This window comes from Salmo salar, chromosome 20 (assembly GCF_965601325.2).
Source record: "Salmo salar chromosome 20, fSalSal1, whole genome shotgun sequence".
NCBI classification, from domain to species: Eukaryota; Metazoa; Chordata; class Actinopteri; order Salmoniformes; family Salmonidae; genus Salmo; species Salmo salar.
This window is the reverse complement of record NC_138310.1, coordinates 14,086,796-14,108,589: the sequence shown is the minus strand read 5'-3', so window position 1 is coordinate 14,108,589 and position 21,794 is coordinate 14,086,796. Positions and strand designations below refer to the sequence as shown.

Here is a 21,794-nt window from a genome sequence, read left to right as displayed (position 1 = left end):
ATAACTCTTCAATAATCCACTCTAAATGCTTTACATATTTTAAATGCTTATTAACTGCTTATAAATGTTTAAAAATGTTAACAGTTATTCAGGTTTGAGACATGGACTGAAGCATCAGTGTAAATGTGAATGAGAGGGCAACAGACAAACAGTAATTTTTGGGGGCATGCCATTCAACTAAGCCTCTTTTCACATGTGCACCACTCATCAATGAGCATCAGATTTACATTCGTTCTTACATTCATTAAAAAACAGGTTAAGGTGGTTGAGTGAACTCATCCCCTTAATCCAAAGTCATGGAAACAGAGTGCTTTGTTGGATCTGGTCCCTTCTTTCATGTTAAAGTGGTGGAAAACTGGACCCAGGCCCATATTCATAAAGCTTCTCAGAGTAGGAGTTCTGCTCATGTCCCAAGCAATTTGGGCATGTGCCAAGAGCCCGAGGGAGGGATCAACACATGCCCCCATTGTTGGCCCTCTATTCAAACCACCAGATGGAGATTGGATTTGATTCAAATACTAACCTTCCCAGGGATATATATTTAGAAATCTAAAAGTTGTCTGAACTTTATTCCTCTACATTAGGTCATCTTTATAATTATATTTTGCATATTTACTATATTCTGGGTTTAAACTTTTTAATCCCAGACTCTGAGTCTCTATAGCGCCAATATAGATGAACTGCAGTTACATCTCCTTCTGTGAAAATACAGCAATCCTAGCAAAATTTGTACTACTTATCCCTTGAAGGGCTTATTGTGTAGTAGCAACAATCTGAGGGCTGCCTGGAATGGAATGAGAACTGTGGTTGGGCTACAAGACAAGGGAAACAAGATGATACAGGTTGATGGTTTTAACTCAAACAAAGGACTGGCTGATGAGCTAAATGGTTTTATCTCAGATCTGACAATCAGAACTTTAGTGGAGGAATTACTGAGATGCGTATGAGGACAATTGCTACTCCCAAAATGGAATTTAGCATCCAGTGTCACCAGCCGATTCAGACAGACCAAAGTTAAAAAGAGCGCAGGACCAAACAACATTGGTGGACAGGTACTTAAGTCATGTGCAGAACAACTCTGCACATGACTTGAGCTGCAGAAGGTGCCTAAAAATCTGGAAGCATGCTACTGTTGTTCCTGTGGCAAAAAGCAAATTCCCCAAGGTGATAAATGACTTTAGTGGCACTGACATCCTTGGTGATTAAATCATTTTGAGAAGTTAATCAAGAAGGATGTACTGCGTCAGGTTGAGTTTTCCCTGGACTCCCTGTAGTTTGCTTACAGGGCCAAGCGAGGGATGGAGGACGTCACTCTAACCCTACTCAACTTCCTCTACAAGCACCTGGAGAGCCGAAACCCACCACTCATCAGTCTACTACAGGATGGAGAGTCTGGGCATGGGCCTGTGGTAGATGACTGTGTCATGGTGTGAGAACTGCTTCCTCCAACTGAATGTCTCCAAAACTAAAGGTATGGCCATTGACTCTTGAAGGCAGCCACTGAACCCCACACCCACTATGGTCATGGGACATGATTTTGAGCTGGTCAGTACCTACAAGTACCTGGGAACAGTGCTGGACAAGTTGATGTTTGAGGAGAACACAGATGCCATCTGTAAAAAAAATATATATAAAAAATTGAAAGATTAACTCTTAACGTCAGCAAGACAATGATGACACTGTTTTACAGGAGTTTTATTGAATCCGTATTGATGTTCTCGATGGTGGCCTGGTTTGGACAATCTTAATGTTTGCAACAGAAATAGGTTGTACAGGGTGGTTAAGGTGGCCAGCGAGGTCATCGGGATGCAACAGGCACAGTTCAGTGATGTTCAGAAAGCGAATGGTGAGGAGAACTAACGGTATCAGACTGTCCTGGTCACCACCTCCTTGACCATTTTGCACTTCTCCCTTCAGGTCATGATAGACTTCTCAAACTCAATAGCAACATATACAATAACTCTTTTATCCTACAGGCCATTCACTTTCTGAATCTGCCCATGAAATGTCTATCTATTGCTGCATCTTTGCACAATGATTACTCCTTTTTTATCCATCTCATTGTTTCATGTGTGTATATCGATGGTCGTCACGGTTTTTAAAAAAAAAAGGGTTTTTTGAACCCCGACTGCACAACCAATTTCCCAATTGGGAGAATAATGATAACTTGGAGCAGTAGAGAAGCATATTAGAGATGGGCCATCTGGTGGCTTGAGAGTTAAAGAATTAATGCATGTGAAAAAGAACCCCAAACACCAAGCTGTGACAGAGCATTAAGGTATCTTACAAAATGGGACCGCTTCTCATTGATCATCATTGTTAGTTAGACAAGTTAGCACGCATACCTTAAATCAGGTAACAGTTGGCTAGAAAATACACTTACCGTAAATTCCAGACTATAAGCCGCAACTTTTTTCCCAGGCTTTGAACCTCGCGGCTTAAACAATGACGCGGCTAATATATGGATTTTTCCCGCTTTCAAATTTTGTTTTCTCCAAAAAAACACATTCTGTGACGTGCTCAGTTTTTTGGCGGCATGAAGCTTTCATTAGACCAATGAAATTGCCGAACAGGTTAAGGTCAAACAACTTTTTTGTTTACCGTTTAGATTAAATCGAGCGCTCTCAAACTTCCATCATTCTGATTATGGTAGTCATTTTGTCACCCTCATCATGGCAAAGACACGGAGAAATGCATATGATGCAGCTGTCAAGTTGAAGGCGATTGATCTGGCTGTTGGAAAAGGAAATAGAGCTGCTGCACGGGAGCTTGGTCTTAATGAGTCGATGATAAGACGTTGGAAACAGCAGCGTGAGGAATTGACTCAGTGCAAAAAGACGACTAAAGCTTACTGCTAATTTTATTACAAGCCGTGTTTCGTTAAAGCCTATTTATTTTTGTTACAAGCCGTGTTTCGTTAAAGCCTGTGTAAAGTTCATTTGTTTCAATATACCGGTAGGCACCTGCGGCTTATAGACATGTGCGGCTTATTTATGTTCAAAATAATATATATATTTTTTTTAATTCAGTGGGTGCGGCTTATATTCAGTTGCGCTTAATAGTCCGGAAATTACGGTAAATGGATAATTGAAAAAAGGACTTCTCATAGCTGCCAAAAAGGTAAACAAGGTAAATTGTGCAGTTTTCCACAGTACTTATTCACCATTTGGAAGCTACATCAGTGTGTAATCACCTTGTTAGTGTTCAAATGCCTATATATTTTGTGGTTTCCTGTTTTTCCTTTTTAAAAAGTGTTACAGGAGACATTGAAGTGAGACTGGTTGCATGGTGCTTAAAACATGTATGGCACCATGACGTAGCTGTTGCTTTCAAAGAGATTCACAATTGGTATTCACTCACATGCTGTCAAGATTAGAAAAGATCAATAACACAAGGTGACAGCATTACTACAAGCATCTAAAATGAAAACCTACCTCAAACCAGATCCCTCGACTAAAATGTCAAATTGTAATAAAATCAATAATGAATAGAAATAGTTGAAGACACCAAAACCATTTCCCTGTTGCTCATTTTGTGTCTAATTTTTTTTTTTTTTTTTTTAAATGTGACATTTGGAAAGATGACAGGTATCTGATTATGAATAATCGCTCTCAGTTCATGGAGAGGGCTAATAGAATTTGAGATTCCATTTTCAGAGTTGATTCCTCTTACACAATATGGTGCCCGTGTATATCCACCATAATATTCTCATAGCATCCAATTGGATTACGGTAAACAGTTCAGATGCTCTAATTGGTCAGTGTGGTACGCACAGAGCAGATGTCAGGATTTGAATGAAGGCGGTGACTATATTTAGCCTAACAAAACATACCATCCATTCATAGATCTATGTGATAATCTAACCATATATGCCAATGATTATTGATGAAACAATGCAAAGGGCATTGGTGTGACCAATTAATCCAGTGCTGTAAAAATGGTAAAATCTGAAATATACAGCAATTCAGGGGTCATTCAACGGTCAATGATCAGGACAGATTTGTGTCTGAAAAACAAATTAAGGATTGTGTTATGATCAGAAAAAGGAATGGGTTTGCGCCATCTGCTGTTATTCTTAGAAAGAAGCAGGCTAGGAAACAGCTACTTGTAAAAGAATAAGCCATAGTTCACCCAAATTGAAATAAAGTGCATTTATTTAAGAAAGAAAACAATTTGAAACCAACATCACAGTTAACAAATGCTTTCTTGAATTCTTAAAAAAAAAAGCTTACCTGCCAGCAAATAAAGCAGTAAAATGACTGTTCCCCAGAAATCTAATCAAAGTGAACTCTGGTACTTTAGAGAATGTTCTGCTTGGCAACTTGACCATTAGCCGTTTTGAGCTCTAGCCCCCAGAAAACAGACGAAAAGACGCATCAGTAACATGTCCAAAGTGCTGTTGGTTATCAGTGTAATTAACTACATTGGTTAATTCATTATATCCAGCAACACCACTGGACGGGAAACATTTTTTTAAGCCCCTTGATCACAACTTTAAAGATGAGACATTTCAAATGTTCTCTGCCGTCTTTAGTAGGTCTGGCCTGGGTAACAGTAGAACACTGATCCTCCCAACCAAATCATGTCTGTGGCCCAAGCCCAAATGGAATATACACCCTACTACGCACTTGTGGAGATATAATTGGCAATACGATTTTTTTATTTTCTTATTCCCCTAGCCCATCAGAGGGCAAGTTAAATGCATTACCATATCGCGTACACCTATCAAATCTTCTCAGGTCTGCACAAGAGCATACAGTGCCTTCAGAAAGTATTCAGACCCCTTGACTTTTCCCACATTTTGTTACGTTACAGCCTTATTCTAAAATGGATTAAATACAACAAAAAAACTCAGCAATCTACACACAATACCCCATCATGACAAAGCAAAAACAGATTTTTTGAAATTAGAAATACCTTATTTACATAAAAGTATTCAGACCCTTTGGTATGAGACTCAAGCATCCTGTTTCCATTGATCATCCTTGAGATATTTCTACAACTTGATTGAAGTCCACCTGTGGTAAATTCAATTGATTGGACATGATTTGGAAAGGCACACACGTCTATATAAGGTCCCACAGTTGACAGTGCATGTCAGAGCAAAAACCAAACCATGAGGTCAAAGAATTTGTCCGCAGAGCTCCAAGACAGGATTGTGTCGAGGCACAGATCTGGGAAGGGAACCAAAAAAATGTCTGCAGCATTGAAGGTCCCCAAGAACACAGTGGCCTCCATCATTCTTCAATGGAAGAAGTTTGGAACCACCAAGATTAGTCACTCTGACAGAGCTCTAGAGTTCCTCTGTGGAGATGGGATAACCTTCCAGAAGGACAACCATCTCTGCAGCACTCCACAAATCAGGCCGTTATGGTAGAGTGGCCAGACGGAAGCCACTCCTCAGTAAAAGGGACACGACAGCCCGCTTGGAGTTTGCTAAATGGCACCTAAAGACTCTCAGACCATGAGAAACAAGATTCTCTGGTCTGATGAAACCAAGATTGAACTCTTTGGCCTGAATGCCAAGCGTCACGTCTGGAGGAAACGTGGCACCATCCCTATGCTGAAGCATTGTGGTGACAGCATCATGCTGTGGGGATGTTTTTCAGCGGCAGGGACTGGGAGACTAGTCAGGATCAAGGGAAAGATGAACGAAACAAAGTACAGAGAAATCCTTGATGAAAACCTGCGCCAGAGCGCTCAGGACCTCAGACTGGGGGCGAAGGTTCACCTTCCAACAGGACAACAACCCTAAGCACACAGCCAAGACAACACAGGAGTGGCTTCGGGGCAAGTCTCTGAATGTCATTGAGTGGCCCAGCCAGAGCCCGATTGAACATCTCTGGAGAGTCCTGACAATAGCTGTGCAACAATGCTCCCCATCCAACCTGACAAATCTTGAGAGGATCTGCAGAGAAGAATAGGAGAAACTTCCCAAATACAGGTGTGCCAAGCTTGTAGCGTCATACCCAAGAAGACACGAGGCTGTAATCGCTGCCAAAAGGTGCTTCAACGAAGTACTGAGTAAAGGGTCTGAATACTTTATTCATAAATAACTGTTTTTACTTTGTCATTATGTGTTCAAATCAAATTTATTTATATAGCCCTTCTTACATCAGCTGATATCTCAAAGTGCTGTACGGAAACCCAGCCTAAAACCCCAAACAGCAAGCAATGCAGGTGTAGAAGCACCTGCATTGTGTTATTGTGTGTAGATTGATGAGGGGAAAATAACAATTTAATCAATTTTAGAATAAGGCTGTAACTAAAAATGTGGAAAAAGTTAAGGGGTATGAATACTTTCTGAAGGCACTGTAGGTAAGCTCCATTTGGGATTGGGAACGTTAGAAGGGATCGCTCCCTTCAGTACAAAATGATGATGCTACATGGAGCAGATCTCACACGTCACCCAGTTCACAGGTCTCTGTAGTTTCAAGATAAAAAAAGACAGCCCTAACAGGAGTCCTTAGAACCCTGTTGAGTTTGAAGTCTAATGGACAGATTCTTTGACATTTAAGAAAGGAAAAAGTGTTAGACAATGGATAGCCTACGATAATCAATGTTTCGACCTTGTTTTGTTTGCGAGCACCACTGAACCGTGTGTATGCTCCTTTGTCATCCACAGGTAGGCACAGCGGCTTCTGCTATTGCTTTGTTGAGGTTCTGATGCTTGATGGTGCCCAGTGACCATGGCCAACAAGATCAACCCCTCTTACATAACAAGCCCTTATCCCAATTGAATAAAACCTGGTATCTGGGGCAAGTCAAAACCTGTTTGAATGATCATGTAGTTCACTTTCATTTTAACATTGCGTCAATGACGACACGAATCCAAAACATGAATTCTTGCAGCACAAGAAGAAAAAGGGTTGGAAGCACCAGCAAGTCATATTGTTTGATGATATTCTGTTCAAAGTAGAAAAAAAATCCATATTGATGACCAGAAAACCATGTTCGATGTGTCCACAATAAACTAACATACTGCACTTTCACTAGTTTCAGATGGACTGTAGAACAATGGAACCCTGAGATATTCAATCTTTCGAATGGCTGTGTGACTGGAATGCCATTTCCAGGGTCATCTTAATAAAAAAATAAAACATGTTAAAACTTTTTGCAACAGGAAACTGAAAATGTGCAGGTAGCCCCTCCCGGTTTCATTCTGCTCCCTTCCATTTGGTGCCTAATGAACATGACCCAGGGCTCTAAAACAACAAACATCCAGAGCCACAACTAAAGCAGCTACCAGTCACAAGTTTAACCCCATCTTCGCAACACCCAACAAACACAATCACTTGTTGGAACCCTTACACTCCAATGGAAATCCTTCCCAAAATAATATCAAAGAATACCTGGATACCTCTTCGGGAGAGCGGAGTGGCTTTGGCTCTGTTTTAAAAGGACGGGAGGAATCAAGGATTTGACAGCTTCTACACTTTTAAGACAGAGCCTAAGTGTTATATAGAAATACAAATATAGCAATATATCTGTTTTTTGTTGCTTTTTTAACCAAAAATAGGTATTAAAGTATTAAATACAGATGGTTTTGTTTGACATATGTTACATGGATGTTTTTCCGGGGTCAGGGCAGATTGTAGTGAAGGAGGAAGGTGGGAGGGGGCGGATTGGGGGAGTGGTGGTGGCTGCTTCTTGATCAACGAAAAGTTAATGCAGTTATGGCAAGGCATGGCCTTAATTATAATTTTTTCCCCTCCTATTTTCCTTTTTTTACTTCTCTGTGAGCGAGAGCTGCAATATCCTCTCCAGCTCCTCCTCTTCCTCCTTCCTCCTCCTCTCCTCCTCGGCCTGGGCCTGGGCCGACAGCTCCATGGCCATGCGGAGGTCAGTGTCGGGGCTGGAGGCCGAGGTGCCCGAGCTCGCCTGACTCGACGTGGTGTCTCCCAAGTCCACCAGCACCCCCTCTGGGATGCTTCTGGAACAACAGAGGGATATGGATATAGTCTGAATATAATGTATGTGCTAACTGGAAGTCACTTTGGACAAAAGTGAAAAGTGTAGATAATGATATGCATGAATACTTGATGTACCCGTCACTCTGGCTACTGAGTATGGGGTCTGTGAGGTCACCATTGGCATCCCCCCAGGTCACTTCCTAGAGGACAAAACAAAAAGGTGGAGTTAGCGAGGTGAAACTCTTGGCACGTCACAGATAAAACTTGCATAAATGTAACGGACAGAGTTCCCTATTCCTTATGTCAGACAATATTGTTTCCACGCAATCCATTCTATCTGGAAGTTTTACAACATTGCAGCTTCCTGAACAGACCGACGAACACTAAGGCGGATGGCCGTGTGCGCAAGAGGACCAGATAGGGAGTGAAACAGATGAGTAGGAGGGGTGTGTGTGTGTGTGTGGCATCTAGGACCTGTCCCAGGGCTCCACCACCGGACTCCAGCAGACTCTGGTGGATGGCATACTGCAGTAGCTCCTCGTCATGATTTGACACTGGCGTGTGGCGGCTGCCACCCACTCCTCGGTGGCGGTAGTGTGAGGGCACCTCGAACACCGACGGGCACACCTGGAATAGAGGGGGAACTGGGTGGAGGGAACAGTCATACAGAATGATGTTACTGGGTGGCTGTTAATATTGACATTTCGACCAAAAGCGATATGGATAGAAACATTAATATTGGTTGTTCATCTGTTAGATGCAACTGAAGAAATACATTTGAAAAATGACTAAATGTGCGATTTGTTTTGTTCAGACCCCACGGGGACGAATGTTTAGACACCCTGGTCAGCGGCATGGGCGTGCTCTGCCTACCTGAAGCTTCGTCGCAGCCTCCCTCCTCCCTCACCTGCTCCACCTCGGGTGTGGCAGCGGAGGGGGGTGTCTCCAAGGGTTCGCCCGTACTGCATTTGTTGACACTGCCAAATGAAATGCGGGCGTTGAGCACATGGAATAGGGGAATCTCTGTGTGAGAGGAAACAAAGACGGGTCACTCCACGGATCCCATTATCTATAAGCAAACACCTCTATGGTGGGCTTTTCATTGCGATACCTTATATGTGTATGTATAAAGCGTCTCAGAGTAGGAGTGCTGATTTGGGGTCCGTTTTGCCTTTTAGTTCACAAGGAATAAGGTTATATGGAGAGGGTGGACTGATCCTTGATCAGCAGACCTCCTCTGAGACGCTTGATACAGTTGTGCTTGAATGAGCTGATTGGCACAAGCATTTTGTGGAAACATTCTCATTTCGTCACGCTGTTCCAGAGGTGTGATTGTACCTATTTTTACAGGGAACCCTGGAGGGAACTTGAGGGTGACAAAATCCCGCAGCCGGGCGAAGTGGGTGCTGGTCCGGGCCATGAGATCGATGATGGGGGTGACCTGCTCCACCAGGGAGAGGGGGTGTTCCTCGCTCATCCACAATGTACCCTTGAACCTGAACACATCAGGGTGGTATTCATTATTGTACACCGTAGCAAAACAGTTTGCAACGGAAAATGAAAATAAGAATTTCTTATTGGACAAGTTACGGTAGTCCCTCCTGTTTCAGTCCCGATTTCTTCTGTTTGGTGCCTAATGAATATGAACCAGAAAACACTCTCATCGTGTTTGAGGGATCAGTTTGAGGAAGCGCAGAATCGCTAATCTTGATCCCATCATGAGTAGTGATTTGTAGATATGGCGATTTGTAGATTATGCACACTGCAAAGTAGTCCCATCTCAATACAACCACCCTTATGCTAAAACCTTAACACCAACACCTTCATATGAACTGAGAGGGAACCCGTTATAAAAACAAGACTTCTGATGACATGAATTCTGATCAGAAAGCCTCACTCTCTCTTGGGTTTTGCAGCATAATTTTCTTACTTCTGGGTTCGGATGGTAAGTTCAATGGGCCGGCCAATGTCTCGGTCTTCAAGGTCAAACGCAGGGTCAAAGTACTCCTCTGGTGTGATGGCGGTGGGGTTGTTGGCTGTCGCGTACTCCAGCGTGAGGTCCTATCCACAATATGACCAGAGTAGAGCATTCTTATTGAAGCCATTATAAACCAAGTTCACCGTTCTTATTGATGTCAATATGAACCAAGACGAAGCATTCTTAATGAAGACGTTATAAACCAAATAGGCAAGTAAGATTCTGTCTATGTAGGTAATAAAAAAATTGGATGGGATAATCCGCAATAACCTCAAATTCAGGTCTGCTGATCTCTTACCCCTTGAGCACTTATCTGCTGCTCCACTGTGCCCAGAAGAGACTCCAGAACATTCCTCTCACCTAGAAGCCAAAAAGAGAGACAATCCACACAAAGTGTTATTGTGTCTGACAGAGCGCTGGTCTCCAACAAGTCCCCTTCTAAACCGAGACGGGTCTCTCTGGGTTATTACACTGCAACTCTGCTTATTAAACACTGAGATAAGGACCATGTCTCTTAGGCCAGAAGTAGTGCACTACGTAGGGAACGGGGTGCCATTTCAGATACAGACTAACTGTTATGTCTCTCTACCACCTCCTTGAGGGATCATAGTGTGTATACTTTTTATTCTAGCCTTCTCCTCATCGGTGAGATGCTCTGTCCTCGTCCGGATCACCACGTTTACATTGTTCACAGTGAAAACCTGCAATGAAAAGAAAGACAACTCGTGCAGTATACCCGCATACTATAGTTAATCTACTGTAGATCTTGTCAAATTAAAGAAAGGGACTTGCATAAGGTCAGCAAACCTAGACAAGCAACAAAATAATTCAATATCAACAACACAAGAATGCTTTAATAAATGCACAAACCTTAGCCTCAAAACCATTGACAACTTCCGTTTTGTCACTCCTCCAACCCCAAATCCCAGATTTATTTCTGTGAAAAACAATTTCATGTCACTATAAATCCCGATACAAGTTTACACATCCTTCAACAGACACATTATACTACACAATAGACAAACAAGATAAAGTACGGTTTGGGTCTTGCCTCTCAAAAGCAATGTCCCTGGTGTCCAGAAAGGTATTGACAATGGGCGTGGTCAGCCGCTTGGCCACTTCCTGTTCTGCAGGTTGCATGGAGTCCAGCGTTACGTCTTCTATCTCCCTGGAGATGTCAAAGCGTTCCGTGTCCACCACCTGTTCGTCATGGTTCACCTCCATCAACTCTGTGCAGGCATCTGCCAATGGGCACAAACACACACTATGAAACATACGCCAACAGAGCAAAAGACGAGATAAAAGATGAGGTCTGCTAAAACAGAGGTCAGGAGGACACAGTTGTGTGTAAGCCTCACTTAGGGGAAAAAGGGACTCACCATCTCCCCTGAAAATGTAGCTCCGACGACCTCTGATCCAGGTCATGTTCTCGAAGCCTAGCAGAGTGGCGTCCACACGCAGGCTGGCCCCACTCTTCCAGATCCGACACACGTCACTGGGACAAACCCGGGAAACGAGAGGGACTGGGAAAGGATGGGAAAGCAATGTAAACAACAACGTTGCAAACATCCACACATGGCCAATTGTAAAGGGGGATTTTCAAGTAGAACTTACTCCAACTTGTGAATTCCCATTTCATTTCCATGTAGAAATCTGGGGACTGGGGGGGATTGAAAAGAGGCTTGAGTTTGCAGTTCTTAGTTTTTTGTGATGAGTGAAAAACATTTCAGAGAGGGGAGCAAACAGAGAGAGAGAGAGAGAGAGAGAACACCTCACGGATCTTGCTCAGAAGCTCAGGCACTCCTCCCAGAGCTGTGGAGGCTTTGAGGTAGTCTCGCCGCTGGAGCACTAGCTGCACCATCTCTGGGTCGCCGGTGCTGACTGCCTCCTGCAGCACTACACACAAACACATGCTTATGACAAGATATTTTTAACATATAACATACTTCTGTGATAACAATTCTTCCTTTTGTATACATTTGTTACGGCCAGCATCAACTAGTAAGCTGTGTGTGTAGTAACAAGAGGTATTGTGTGAAGCAGTGGAAAGAAATAGTGTCCCACTACGACTGGAATAGACACCTACTGATTCAAGCGTACATAGTGTGTGAAACTGTTACGGAAACCCCCAAGGTCAATTTGTGGAAGTGACTTTGATCACACAATTTAACAACCAACAAATAGTCCAATACCAAGGCATGTCAGATGAAGCCATAGCCATATAAATAGTTTGCCAAAGTCATGGTATTAATTAACATTTACATATACGTTTTATTTTATTAATTCCATAAATAAAAAAAGACAATATCCAGACGTAAATGTATTATTAGAAATATCATGAATTTGGCATACTATTTATAGGGCTAATGAAGGCAAAGCACAGAGGTCTGAATTGCAGTATGTAATGGAGGATAGCCTGCCTAACCTGTCCAATTCTTGGCGTTCTCTTTGGTAACTTCAGCGCCATGTCTCAGAAGCACTCTCGCGGACTCCAGGTGGCCCAGCGACACAGCCAGGTGGAGCGGTGTCCTTCCCCTGGGATCCACAGCCTCGACGTCGTTCTGAGAGAAACAAACAAGCATTGCAATGCCTTCAAAAACAAATAGCCTAGCTACCTAAAGAGAAACTCTCGAGATCGACATAATACACACTGGAAGATATAGCTACACTGAGGAGATTCGATCATCTGGCCAGGGTTACCCAGGTGGGAGGAGTTTGCACCGGGTAAAAAGTGATTGAATTAGATTTCCCCATGGATATTCAGTCTGAAAGAAATCTGCTTACAAACGAGTCCCATCAAGCCAGAATGTTGAATAAAATAATATTTACACTTACTTTACCGGTTGTACATGCTGTTGGTCCTTTTGAGTTGGAGAGGGTATACACAGGAAAGTGTTGTTTACCCAACTTTTTGCAGCACCGGTAGGTACTGCCGCTTGTATTTTCAATCTCCTGACGCATTGCACAATATGTAAACAATAGCCAAATGTTACCAAACGTATCATCTGAAGCACGTTTCCTCAATCTGGAAGTGTTAGTAAAATTTGCCAGCTGATTGTGCAGGACAACATGTGGTTCGGTTTGGCTCGGCCATATTGTGCAAGTGTTTGTGCGAATTGTGTCAGTATTGAAAATAAAAACCGGAAATACAAATCAATATACAGACCAGCATACTGAAGGTCTGATTGATAAAGCTTCCCTGTGGATATTTTGTATCAGATTACCTCAGACATGGTGTCAAAATCAGAAGACAACAGGTGAAGTAAGTTGAAATGGAGTTTGTTCAACATTCTAACTTGTAATGGGACTGTTCCAGAATGCTGAGCCTACATGTTAGAGACGAGAGTGTATTTCACTCTCCTATTCTAAAAGAGGCTAAATGCTGCATTGACCGAGCAGCCGAGATTACTATTCATTTGTGAAGGGCGCTTCTCCCTCACCACTTTTGCACTTCACGGGCCATAGACCGGTTCACCGCGGCTCAGGTTAAAATAACTCCCTCATTTCCTGTTAATAACAAATACTCAACTGACCACAAAAACATTTAGAATGGAGTAAAGCAACCATATTTTGGGGTTATGATTAGCTGATAATTATCCACTCCACATCTCAATTCTCAGCTAGGTTATTATAGTAGGAAAATACAGTTTCTAAGCTCTTAAGGCGTTTATATACTTAAAGAATCAGTGGTCAGCCTGTGCCAGATGTCGAACAGTAGGACATAGCCCATGCAAAGTAGCCAGTAGTAACGTAAACAAGGCGGCTAGCTATGCTGAATGAAGTGTGTACTGTAGTTAATATGATCAATAATGCAACAGGGCATTCCGTGAACGGTTAAACTGGCAGAGCATACATAGCCTAGGAATTACGCCAATCAGAGTATATGGTTATCCATGTCAGGCCAAGTAGCTAACGTTAGCTATCAAGGTAGCCAAGTTAGTAACATGCTAGCTAGCTTCAGACATTTTGAAGCAGATAAATCTGTAGTTAGTTAGCTAAAGGCGGCAAAACAGAAAAGTACCTATAGCTAGCTCATTGTGCATATTTTCACATAGCTACCTTTGTTGAGTCGTTTTCCAATTTCCTGTAATCATTTTCCCAGACTAAGGAATGTAGTGGAAACTTCACCCTGAAATCTTCGTTGGCCGCGGATAACATCTTACCCTACTAGTTTAAACTTCTCAATTTATCTAGCCTATATTTACAGCCATGGGCAACCTAAGCTAAACCTTAAAGGTGAAGAAATGTTAATCAATGCACTTCAACAGGATCCATGTCAAATTGTGCTAGCCATAGATAGCCAACTACTACCGAATAAAACTTTTCGAAAAACAAGGAAGTGTCACGTTGAGACTTGTTGTAGGGGTGTTTGAGATAAACTATTTGAGGATAAAGACCAATATAGGGCTATATTTACGAATACATATTATTACATGCATATATTTCTTAAATAATGACACGTTTTTAAGTTCAATATTTGCTATAAAAAAAAAAAATCCTCGCGAAAATATATTTTCTTTCAAGCAAGGACGTGACCATGTTACGCTATGGCCGGGGAAGCGAGGCTTTACTAATTTGTGCCAAATACAAATACTTTTTCGTACATATAATTCAAGTATTGTAAATATAGAAAACTACTTCAAGTAGTGCATATTTGCGCAATTAAACTGCAAATCAATGACAACAATTCATGTGATCATGTTTACCACCGACGTCACATCCCTTTAAAGCAACAACAAGCGCTTACGAAGGTCATGGTTAGAAGGGATCCAGCTTTTGTCAAATGGACGTCAAAAGTGTTTTATTTATTTTCTTTTTTATACTGAACAAACATAGAAACGCAACAATTTCAACGATTTTACTGTTACGGTTCATATAAGGAAATCCGTCAATTTAAATAAATAAATTAGGCCCTAATCTATGGATTCCACATGACTGAGCATGGGCGCAGCCATCGGTTGGTCTGTGAGGGCAAAGGCTCACCCACTCGGGAGCCAGGCCTAGCCAATCAGAATGAGTTTTTCCCCACAAAAAAGGTCTTTACTACGGACAAATACTTTCATCAGCTGTCTGGGTGGCTGGTCTCAGACCATCCAGGAGGTGAAGAAACTAGATGTGTAGGTCCTTGACTGGCGTGGCTACAAGTGGTCTTTGGTTGTAAGGCCGGTTAAATGTACTGCCACATTCTCTAAAACAACGTTGGCTTATGGTAGAGAAATTAACATTAAATTCTCTGGCAACAGCTCGGATGGACATTCCTGAAGTCAGGATGCCAATTGCATGCTCCCTCAAGATTGTGTTGTGTGACAAAACTGCACTTTTAAAAAATATATATTTTAGTTTTTTTTACTGTCTCCAACAAAAGGTGCATATGTGTAATGATCATGCTGTAATCAGTTTCTTGATATGCCACACATGTCCAGTGGATGGATTATCTTGGCAAAGGAGAAATTCTCACTAACAGGGATGTAAACACATTCGTGCACATTTCTGAGAAATATGCTTTTTGTGCATATGGAACGTTTCAGGGAACTTTTATTTCAGCTCATGAAACATGTGACAAATACTTTGCATGTTGCGTTTATATTTTTCTGTTCAGTATAGCAAACCCCAACTTTTTTCCAAAACCTTATCTAATTTTCCTAACCTGCTACATAACGTCAAATCTGAAATGAATTTGACAAAATCTGGAAGCCTTCTAGCCATGACCACTGAACAACTAGCTAATAGCAAAGATGGTGGATAAATGAAAATAGTTCTACAATTGAAAAATATATAAATGCCAGTGTAGTTAAGGGGTGGCTCTCCCATAGACACCAATATGATAGCAGCTGGGACTGGTCTACTTAGTTAATTGACTTCCACTGAAACAAATGAGGGAGTAAGATGTCTCGCTTTCTGTTCAGTCTACTTGTACTACAGTAGTACTAGCAGAGAGGGAAGGGGAAGCGAGACACCCCACTCGCTGTTTTTCTTCTTCTGGTTCAATGAAAGTCAATGAACTAAGTAGACTAGACCCAGTTGCTATTACATTGGAGTATATGGACACGCCGAGTTAAGTAGCCCGGAATTGACCATTTTTGTCAATGGTAAACGGCCTGAGTGAACTATCTTAATTTATCCATCATCTTTGGTACTAGCTTGCGCAAATCTTTGTCACACTCTACCAGTTTACAATCTATTTTTTAAATTAAACGAAGGTCAGTAGATGACTAGTCGTTTAACATTGGGCGATTGCCGATTAACCACAATCTACAAAGTATGTTTTATGTAGTGTTACTGCTGTCCACGGATAATTCGTAACCACTCGGCTACATGGTTTTAACTAGTTACCACAGCCAACAAAATTGGCTATATCGTAAAAATTCATGAAAACAAAAATTTGCTTTTGGGTCTTCAATCGAGGTTAGGGTTGGGTATAAGGTTAGCTTTGTGATTTATGTTTTGGTTTAAAATCAGATATTTAGAGGATATATTTGAGAAATAGACGAGGTTTGACTCTGGCTGGAGTAACTAGTGAAAATCCGGCTACAGACCACTTGCGGCAAGAGAGAGTTTCCTTCCTGACAATCGCAGCTGCTTGTGCGAAGTCTAGCTAGCGGTAGCTTGGTTGGGGCAAGAAACTAAGATTGAAGAGGAAACTATTTTGCTCCTCGCCAGTCAACTGCTTTTTTAAACAACTGGTCATATGTAATTCGCGTAGCTAAATTCTTCCCAGTTATCAAATGAGTATAGAAGCACATCAATTCCCTTGACTTTTTAAAGGCCTTTTTTTCCCCTCTACAAATGATGTCTAAACGATTAAGGAATAGTGAGGTTTGCGCGGATTGCAGTGTCCCAGGTAAGTCACTTACTGATCAAAGGTGGGTAGCTAGCCAAGCCATACATCATCCAGGCAGAATACTTCTATTAACATGGCTAATATATATATCTATCAGCTATTGTTAGCTTACTTGCTAGCTAGCAAGTAATAGCTGATAGATCTATTTGTATGGCTTGGCTAGCTTCTAGCTACCCAGCGTTGATCAGTAAAATAATTGATTTTTGAAGCTAGCACTGAGCTCAAACGTAAGCATGCGACTAGGTTAAGTAAACTAGCTAGTTATGACAGTTTTACAAGCGGTGTCTTCTCTCTATGAAGCCAACATTATCAACTACAGTGTAAAATGTAATTACTACTGGGTCATTGGTTATAAAATAAACCATCAAGCTATCTCCGGAGTTCTTGCGTGAGTCATGCAAGTCTGCATGATGTGATCATGGTGCGGTTATTCCAATGTAGTGGTGTTTTGATTTTGCAGGAATAGCCATTTCAAATACGATTTCCTGTCAAAGGGCTGCCACAATGTTTTTAATCGGGTTGGCAAGGGAAGTAATATGTTCAGTTTCAGACAGGCCATTGTCTCTTAGTCTCAGTTTAAGTTAGGGCATGCAAATCTCCTTTCTCATCTGCCGAGGTAAAATGTGTATGACATGGGATACAGACAACAATCAAGTCTCTTTCTGCTATAAAATATCAGAAGATGGTTACAATGTGGTGTAGTTCAGTGTGTTTGCCCTTTTGCACACCTGATTGTGGCACTTTAGTGGTGTTGGTTGTCTTCCTGTGTCTGTCTGGCTGCATGCTTCTGAAGAGTCATGACAGAGGGGAGAAGAATTTGCTCCGTGGTCATGATTTTAGATTCTACTACCTAGAGGTGCTTCCCTTCAATTGCCTTCTGGTCTGAGTTTTGACAAGAGTAGAACAGCTGACCAGGTACACACTGCTTCCACGTCTGAACTTTGGATGGGTCCCCCAGTTACAACCTCACACTGCTGTTCATTTTGGGGAAATCAACCAACTGTCAACCTGCGATTTAAGAACGATGCTGGTGTGCCGTCCAATTTGATGTTGTCACTCCACTAAGAGGCTCTTTATCAGTGGTTTTTAAAGAAAATCCACTACGAGCTCATCCAACATGTGTAGAAATCATATAACGTCCTGCTTCGCTGTGAGAGATTTAGGCTAAGTGTTATGAGGGTTGTTTTGCATAATGTTTAGACTATTTCATACAGGAATGACGTGATGTCTAATGAGCACAGGAAGAAAAACAGGATGTTGAGTGAATTGACTGGATGCTGAGGATACAGTGAGAATTGTGGCTATTGTATTTGACTTAGTATAAAATGTGCCTCACCTATTTTTGTACTCTTCTTCCACTGCTCTCAGTAGGTTCTTCTATCATAGGGAGTTTTAAATCAGTTTAGGCCTATTGAACAAGCATCTGCACATTTCCTTTTTGTGAAATATTTGTCTAAAACAATTTTATATATTTTTAAACATGGTGGTTAGATGTAATTTGTCAGTGGTTGATGTTCTTAGTTAAAAGAGGAACACTGCTTGGTTAGAATATTGGATATCCTTGTTGGGAAATAGGCCTAACCTAATTATTGTGCCAATAAGTGGACCTAGCTGTATGTAGTCTTGTCTTATAGCCGGCTCTCTCTCAATTGAACCTGGAGACATGGTTAAGCTCTATACATTAGCCTAGGGTTATTTTGAAGTAGGCTAGCCCATACCAACCTGTTCCCAATGGAATTCCCCACACTTAAATTCATTCACTTTTTGACAGAACCAATTTTGATTAAAAAAAAAAGGATACATTTAAATAGTCTGTTTAACAGTCTTATGGCTTGGCGGTAGAAGCTGTTCAGGGTCTTGTTGGTTCCAGACTTGGTAGAATGGTACCGCTTGCCGTGCGGTAGTAAAGAGAACAGTCTATGACTTGGGTAGCTGGAGTCTTCGACAATTTTTAGAGCCTTCTTCTGACACCACCTGGTATAGAGCTCTGAGTGGCGCAGCGGTCTAAAGCACTGCATATCAGTGCTAGAGGCGTCACTACAGACCCTGGTTCGATTCCAGGCTGTATCACAACCGGCCATGATTGGGAGTCCCATAGGGCGGCGCACAATTGGTCCAGTGTCGTTTGGGTTTGGCCAGGGTAGGCCATCATTGTAAATAAGAATTTGTTCTTAACTATCTTGCCTAGTTAAATAAAATAGAGGTCCTGGATGGCAGGGAGCTCAGCCCCAGTGATGTACTGGGCTGTACGCACTACTCTCTGTAGCGCCTTGCGGTCGGATGCCAAATCTTTTCAACCTCTTGAGGGGAAGTGTGTGTGGACCATGATCATTTCTTAGTGATGTGGACACTGAGGAAATTGAAGCTCTCGATCTGCTCCACTACAGCCCCGTCAATGTGGATGGGGGTGTGCTCGGCCCTCCACTTCCTGTAGTCCACGATCAGCTCCTGTCTTTCTGACGTTGAGTGAGAGGTTGTTGTCTTGGCACCATGCTAACAGGTCACTGACCTCCTCCCTATACAGGCCTACCACTGTTGTGTCATCTGCAAACTTAATGATGGTGTTGGAGCCGTGCCTGGTCATGCAGTCATGAGTGAACAGGGAGTACAGGAGGGGACTGAGCACGCACCCCTGAGGGGCCCCCGTGTTGAGGATCAGTATGTGTTGTTGCCTACCCTCACCACCTGGGGGCGGCCCGTCAGGAAGTCCTGGATCCAGTTGCAGAGGGAGGTGTTTAGTCCCAGGGTCCTGAGCTTAGTGATGAGCTTGGAGGGCACTATGGTGTTGAACGCGGAGCTATAGTCAATGAACAGCATTCTCACCTAGGTGTTCCTCTTGTCCAGGTGGAAGTGGGCAGTGTGGCATGCAATAGAGATTGCGTCAATTTTGGATCTGTTGGGCCGGTATGCGAATTAGAGTGGGTCTTTGATGGTGTTGATGTGAGCAATGACCAGCCTTTCAAAGCATTACATGGCTACAGATGTGAGTGCTACGGAGTGATAGTCATTTAGACAGGTTACCTTGGCGTTTTTGGACACCGGTACTATGGTGGTCTACTTGAAACATGTAGGTGTTAGACTGGGTCAGGGATTGGTTGAAAATGTCAGTGAAGGGTCTTGCCAGCTGGTCAGCGCATGCTCCGAGTACGCATCCTAGTAATCTGTCAATCTTAACCTGTTTTCAAGTAGAGCTGGGCGACATGGCAAAAATGTCTTATCACGGTATTTAAATTGACGGTATGACTGTATTTATGTTTTTGAATAATACAAGTTATACATTTTCTATGAGTAGTGCGTGTCCCTAGGGTGGAAACGCATACATGCTATGTTATTTCAATGGGTCTTTCTACATTCTGATTGTTTTATACTGTTCAATTCAACTTCAACCAAAAATAATTGATCCATTTCTGCATTTCCTGAGCTCATTTGAGATAATTTCCACACTGCCATGTACGATATGGGCAAACAATTTAGGCCTTATTTTTAACCAAATATTGCAATTGTGATTTAGAGCCAAACTCTTGGGTGGACTGTAGAAATCATGGAAATAGTTAGAATATAATAGTGGGCACTTAGTGTTGTTTGACATGACAATGAATGGAAATGCCAGGGAGGAGTTATTGTTACAGGGTAGGAATGTTTCCTAGGGGGCCCTATAATCTTTGGCTACATTACTTTTTTTTTTCTTAGCTACTTCATGTAGCTAACATTCATGCTTTGTGTATTCCTCTTTGATTTTGAAGATTCTGTTGCACAAACAGCATGTTGATTTAGGTCTGCAGTATCACTGGTATTATCAGGCTGTATAGCTAGTTACGTTTGCTCTGACTCGGTACATTTATTAGTTAGCTAGCTAACTAGCAATTAACATTAGCTGCTGACACGATTTAGGCCCAACTTGCTAAGAAAAGACAAACTAGCTGTTTGCAGATATAAAAAAATAATAGTGTAATTTTAGAATGCTAGTGGATTTATATTAAGAAGCAAAGTGAAAACAACATCGTTGTCATCAACATTGTTGCATGTGCTGCGTTGACCATGCAGACTGAACACAAGTGTCTCGTGGTCGAGGAACAACATGCGCTCCTTGAGTGGCAGGGGTCGGGGCTAGGTTTGTGTGGAAAGCGGCGTGGAGAGAGATGACTCAAGTAGTGGAGTAAACTGTAAAAATGGATGTTACATACGGCGTCTCACATTTTAACAAATCAAAAATTAAAATACCGTTATATAAGGTAAATTTAAAACCCAAACCAGTCCGTGCATCAATACCGGTATTCCGCCCTAGTTTAAAGGTCTTACTCACGTCAGCTATGGAGAGCGAGTTCGCACTGTTGTCTGGAACAGCTGGTGCTCTCATACATGGTTGTGTTGCTTGCCTCGAAATGAGCATAGAATAAATTTAGATGGTCTGTAAGCTTGTTTCATTGGGCAGCTCTCTGCTGGGTTCCCCTTTATAATCTATGATAGTTTGCAATCCCTGCCACATCTGACGCACGTCAGAGCCGGTGTAGTAGGATTCGATCTTAGTCGTAGCAGGATTTCTTATAAGCGTCCGGATTAGTGTCCCGCTCCTTGAAAGCGGATGCTCTAACCTTTAGCTCAGTGAGGATGGTGCCTGTAATCCATGGCTTCTGGTTGGGATATGTACGTACGGTCACTGTGGGGATGACGTCGTTGATGCATTTTAATAATGAAGCCGGTGACTGATGTGGTAAACTCCTCAATGTTATCGGATGAATCCCGGAACATATTCCAGTCGGCGCTTGCGAAACAGTCCAGTAGCTTAACATCCACTTCATCGTACCACTTACGTATTGAGCACGTCACTGGTACTTCCTGTTTTTGAGTTTTTCTTGTAAGCAGGAACCAGGAGGATAGCGTTATGGTCAACTTTGCCAAATGGAGGTCGAGGGAGAGATTTGTATGCATTTCTGTGTGTAAAGATAATCTAGAGTTATATCAACTCTAGTTGCACATGTGACATGCTGGTAAAAATTAGGTAAAATGGATTTCAGTTTCCTTGCATTAAAATCACCGGCCACTAGGAGCGCCGCCTCTGGAT

At 42.2% G+C, this 21,794-nt stretch overlaps 2 protein-coding genes across 10 annotated transcripts in view; one reads left to right on the top strand and one right to left on the bottom strand.

Annotated features, from left to right (window-relative positions):
• Positions 1-4,136: 4,136 nt before the first annotated feature.
• Positions 4,137-14,616, bottom strand: LOC106580099 (ankyrin repeat domain-containing protein 13A). 2 transcript variants are annotated; one of them, XM_014160764.3, is made up of 15 exons: positions 13,951-14,616; positions 12,317-12,452; positions 11,663-11,787; positions 11,506-11,551; positions 11,271-11,414; positions 10,943-11,132; positions 10,762-10,828; positions 10,511-10,592; positions 10,190-10,251; positions 9,844-9,974; positions 9,252-9,409; positions 8,787-8,936; positions 8,388-8,557; positions 8,049-8,113; positions 4,137-7,933 (listed from the first exon to the last, which is right to left on the bottom strand). In XM_014160764.3, exons 1-15 carry the CDS (start codon positions 14,047-14,049, stop codon positions 7,729-7,731), a joined length of 1,830 nt encoding a protein of 609 aa, XP_014016239.1. In that variant the 5' UTR covers positions 14,050-14,616; the 3' UTR covers positions 4,137-7,728. The 2 variants fall into 2 exon arrangements, with proteins under 2 accessions (XP_014016239.1, XP_082822334.1); XM_082966208.1 differs by lacking the exon at positions 13,951-14,616 and adding an exon at positions 12,727-12,995.
• Positions 13,025-21,794, top strand: part of LOC106580097 (ARF GTPase-activating protein GIT2) — a 35,927-nt gene continuing 27,157 nt past the window's right edge. For 2 of the 8 annotated variants that reach the window (XM_045702972.2, XM_082966203.1), the window contains exon 1: positions 16,041-16,732. In XM_045702972.2, coding sequence (XP_045558928.1) covers positions 16,678-16,732 — 55 coding nt within the window. In that variant the 5' untranslated portion in view covers positions 16,041-16,677. Of the gene's footprint in view, positions 13,154-16,040; positions 16,733-21,794 lie in introns of those variants that run through there. The other 6 variants (XM_082966207.1, XM_014160758.3, XM_082966204.1 and 3 more) reach the window with 5 other exon arrangements.

Coding starts and splice junctions, on each gene's coding strand:
- LOC106580099 (XM_082966208.1), bottom strand. CDS start 12,852: ATGCGTCAGGAGATTGAAAATACAAGCGGCAGTACCTACCGGTGCTGC. Junction 9,975..10,189: donor AGCAGATAAGTGCTCAAGGG/GTAAGAGATCAG, acceptor TATTGTGGATAG/GACCTCACGCTGGAGTACGC. Junction 8,937..9,251: donor AGGGTTCCCTGTAAAAATAG/GTACAATCACAC, acceptor CCTCTCACACAG/AGATTCCCCTATTCCATGTG.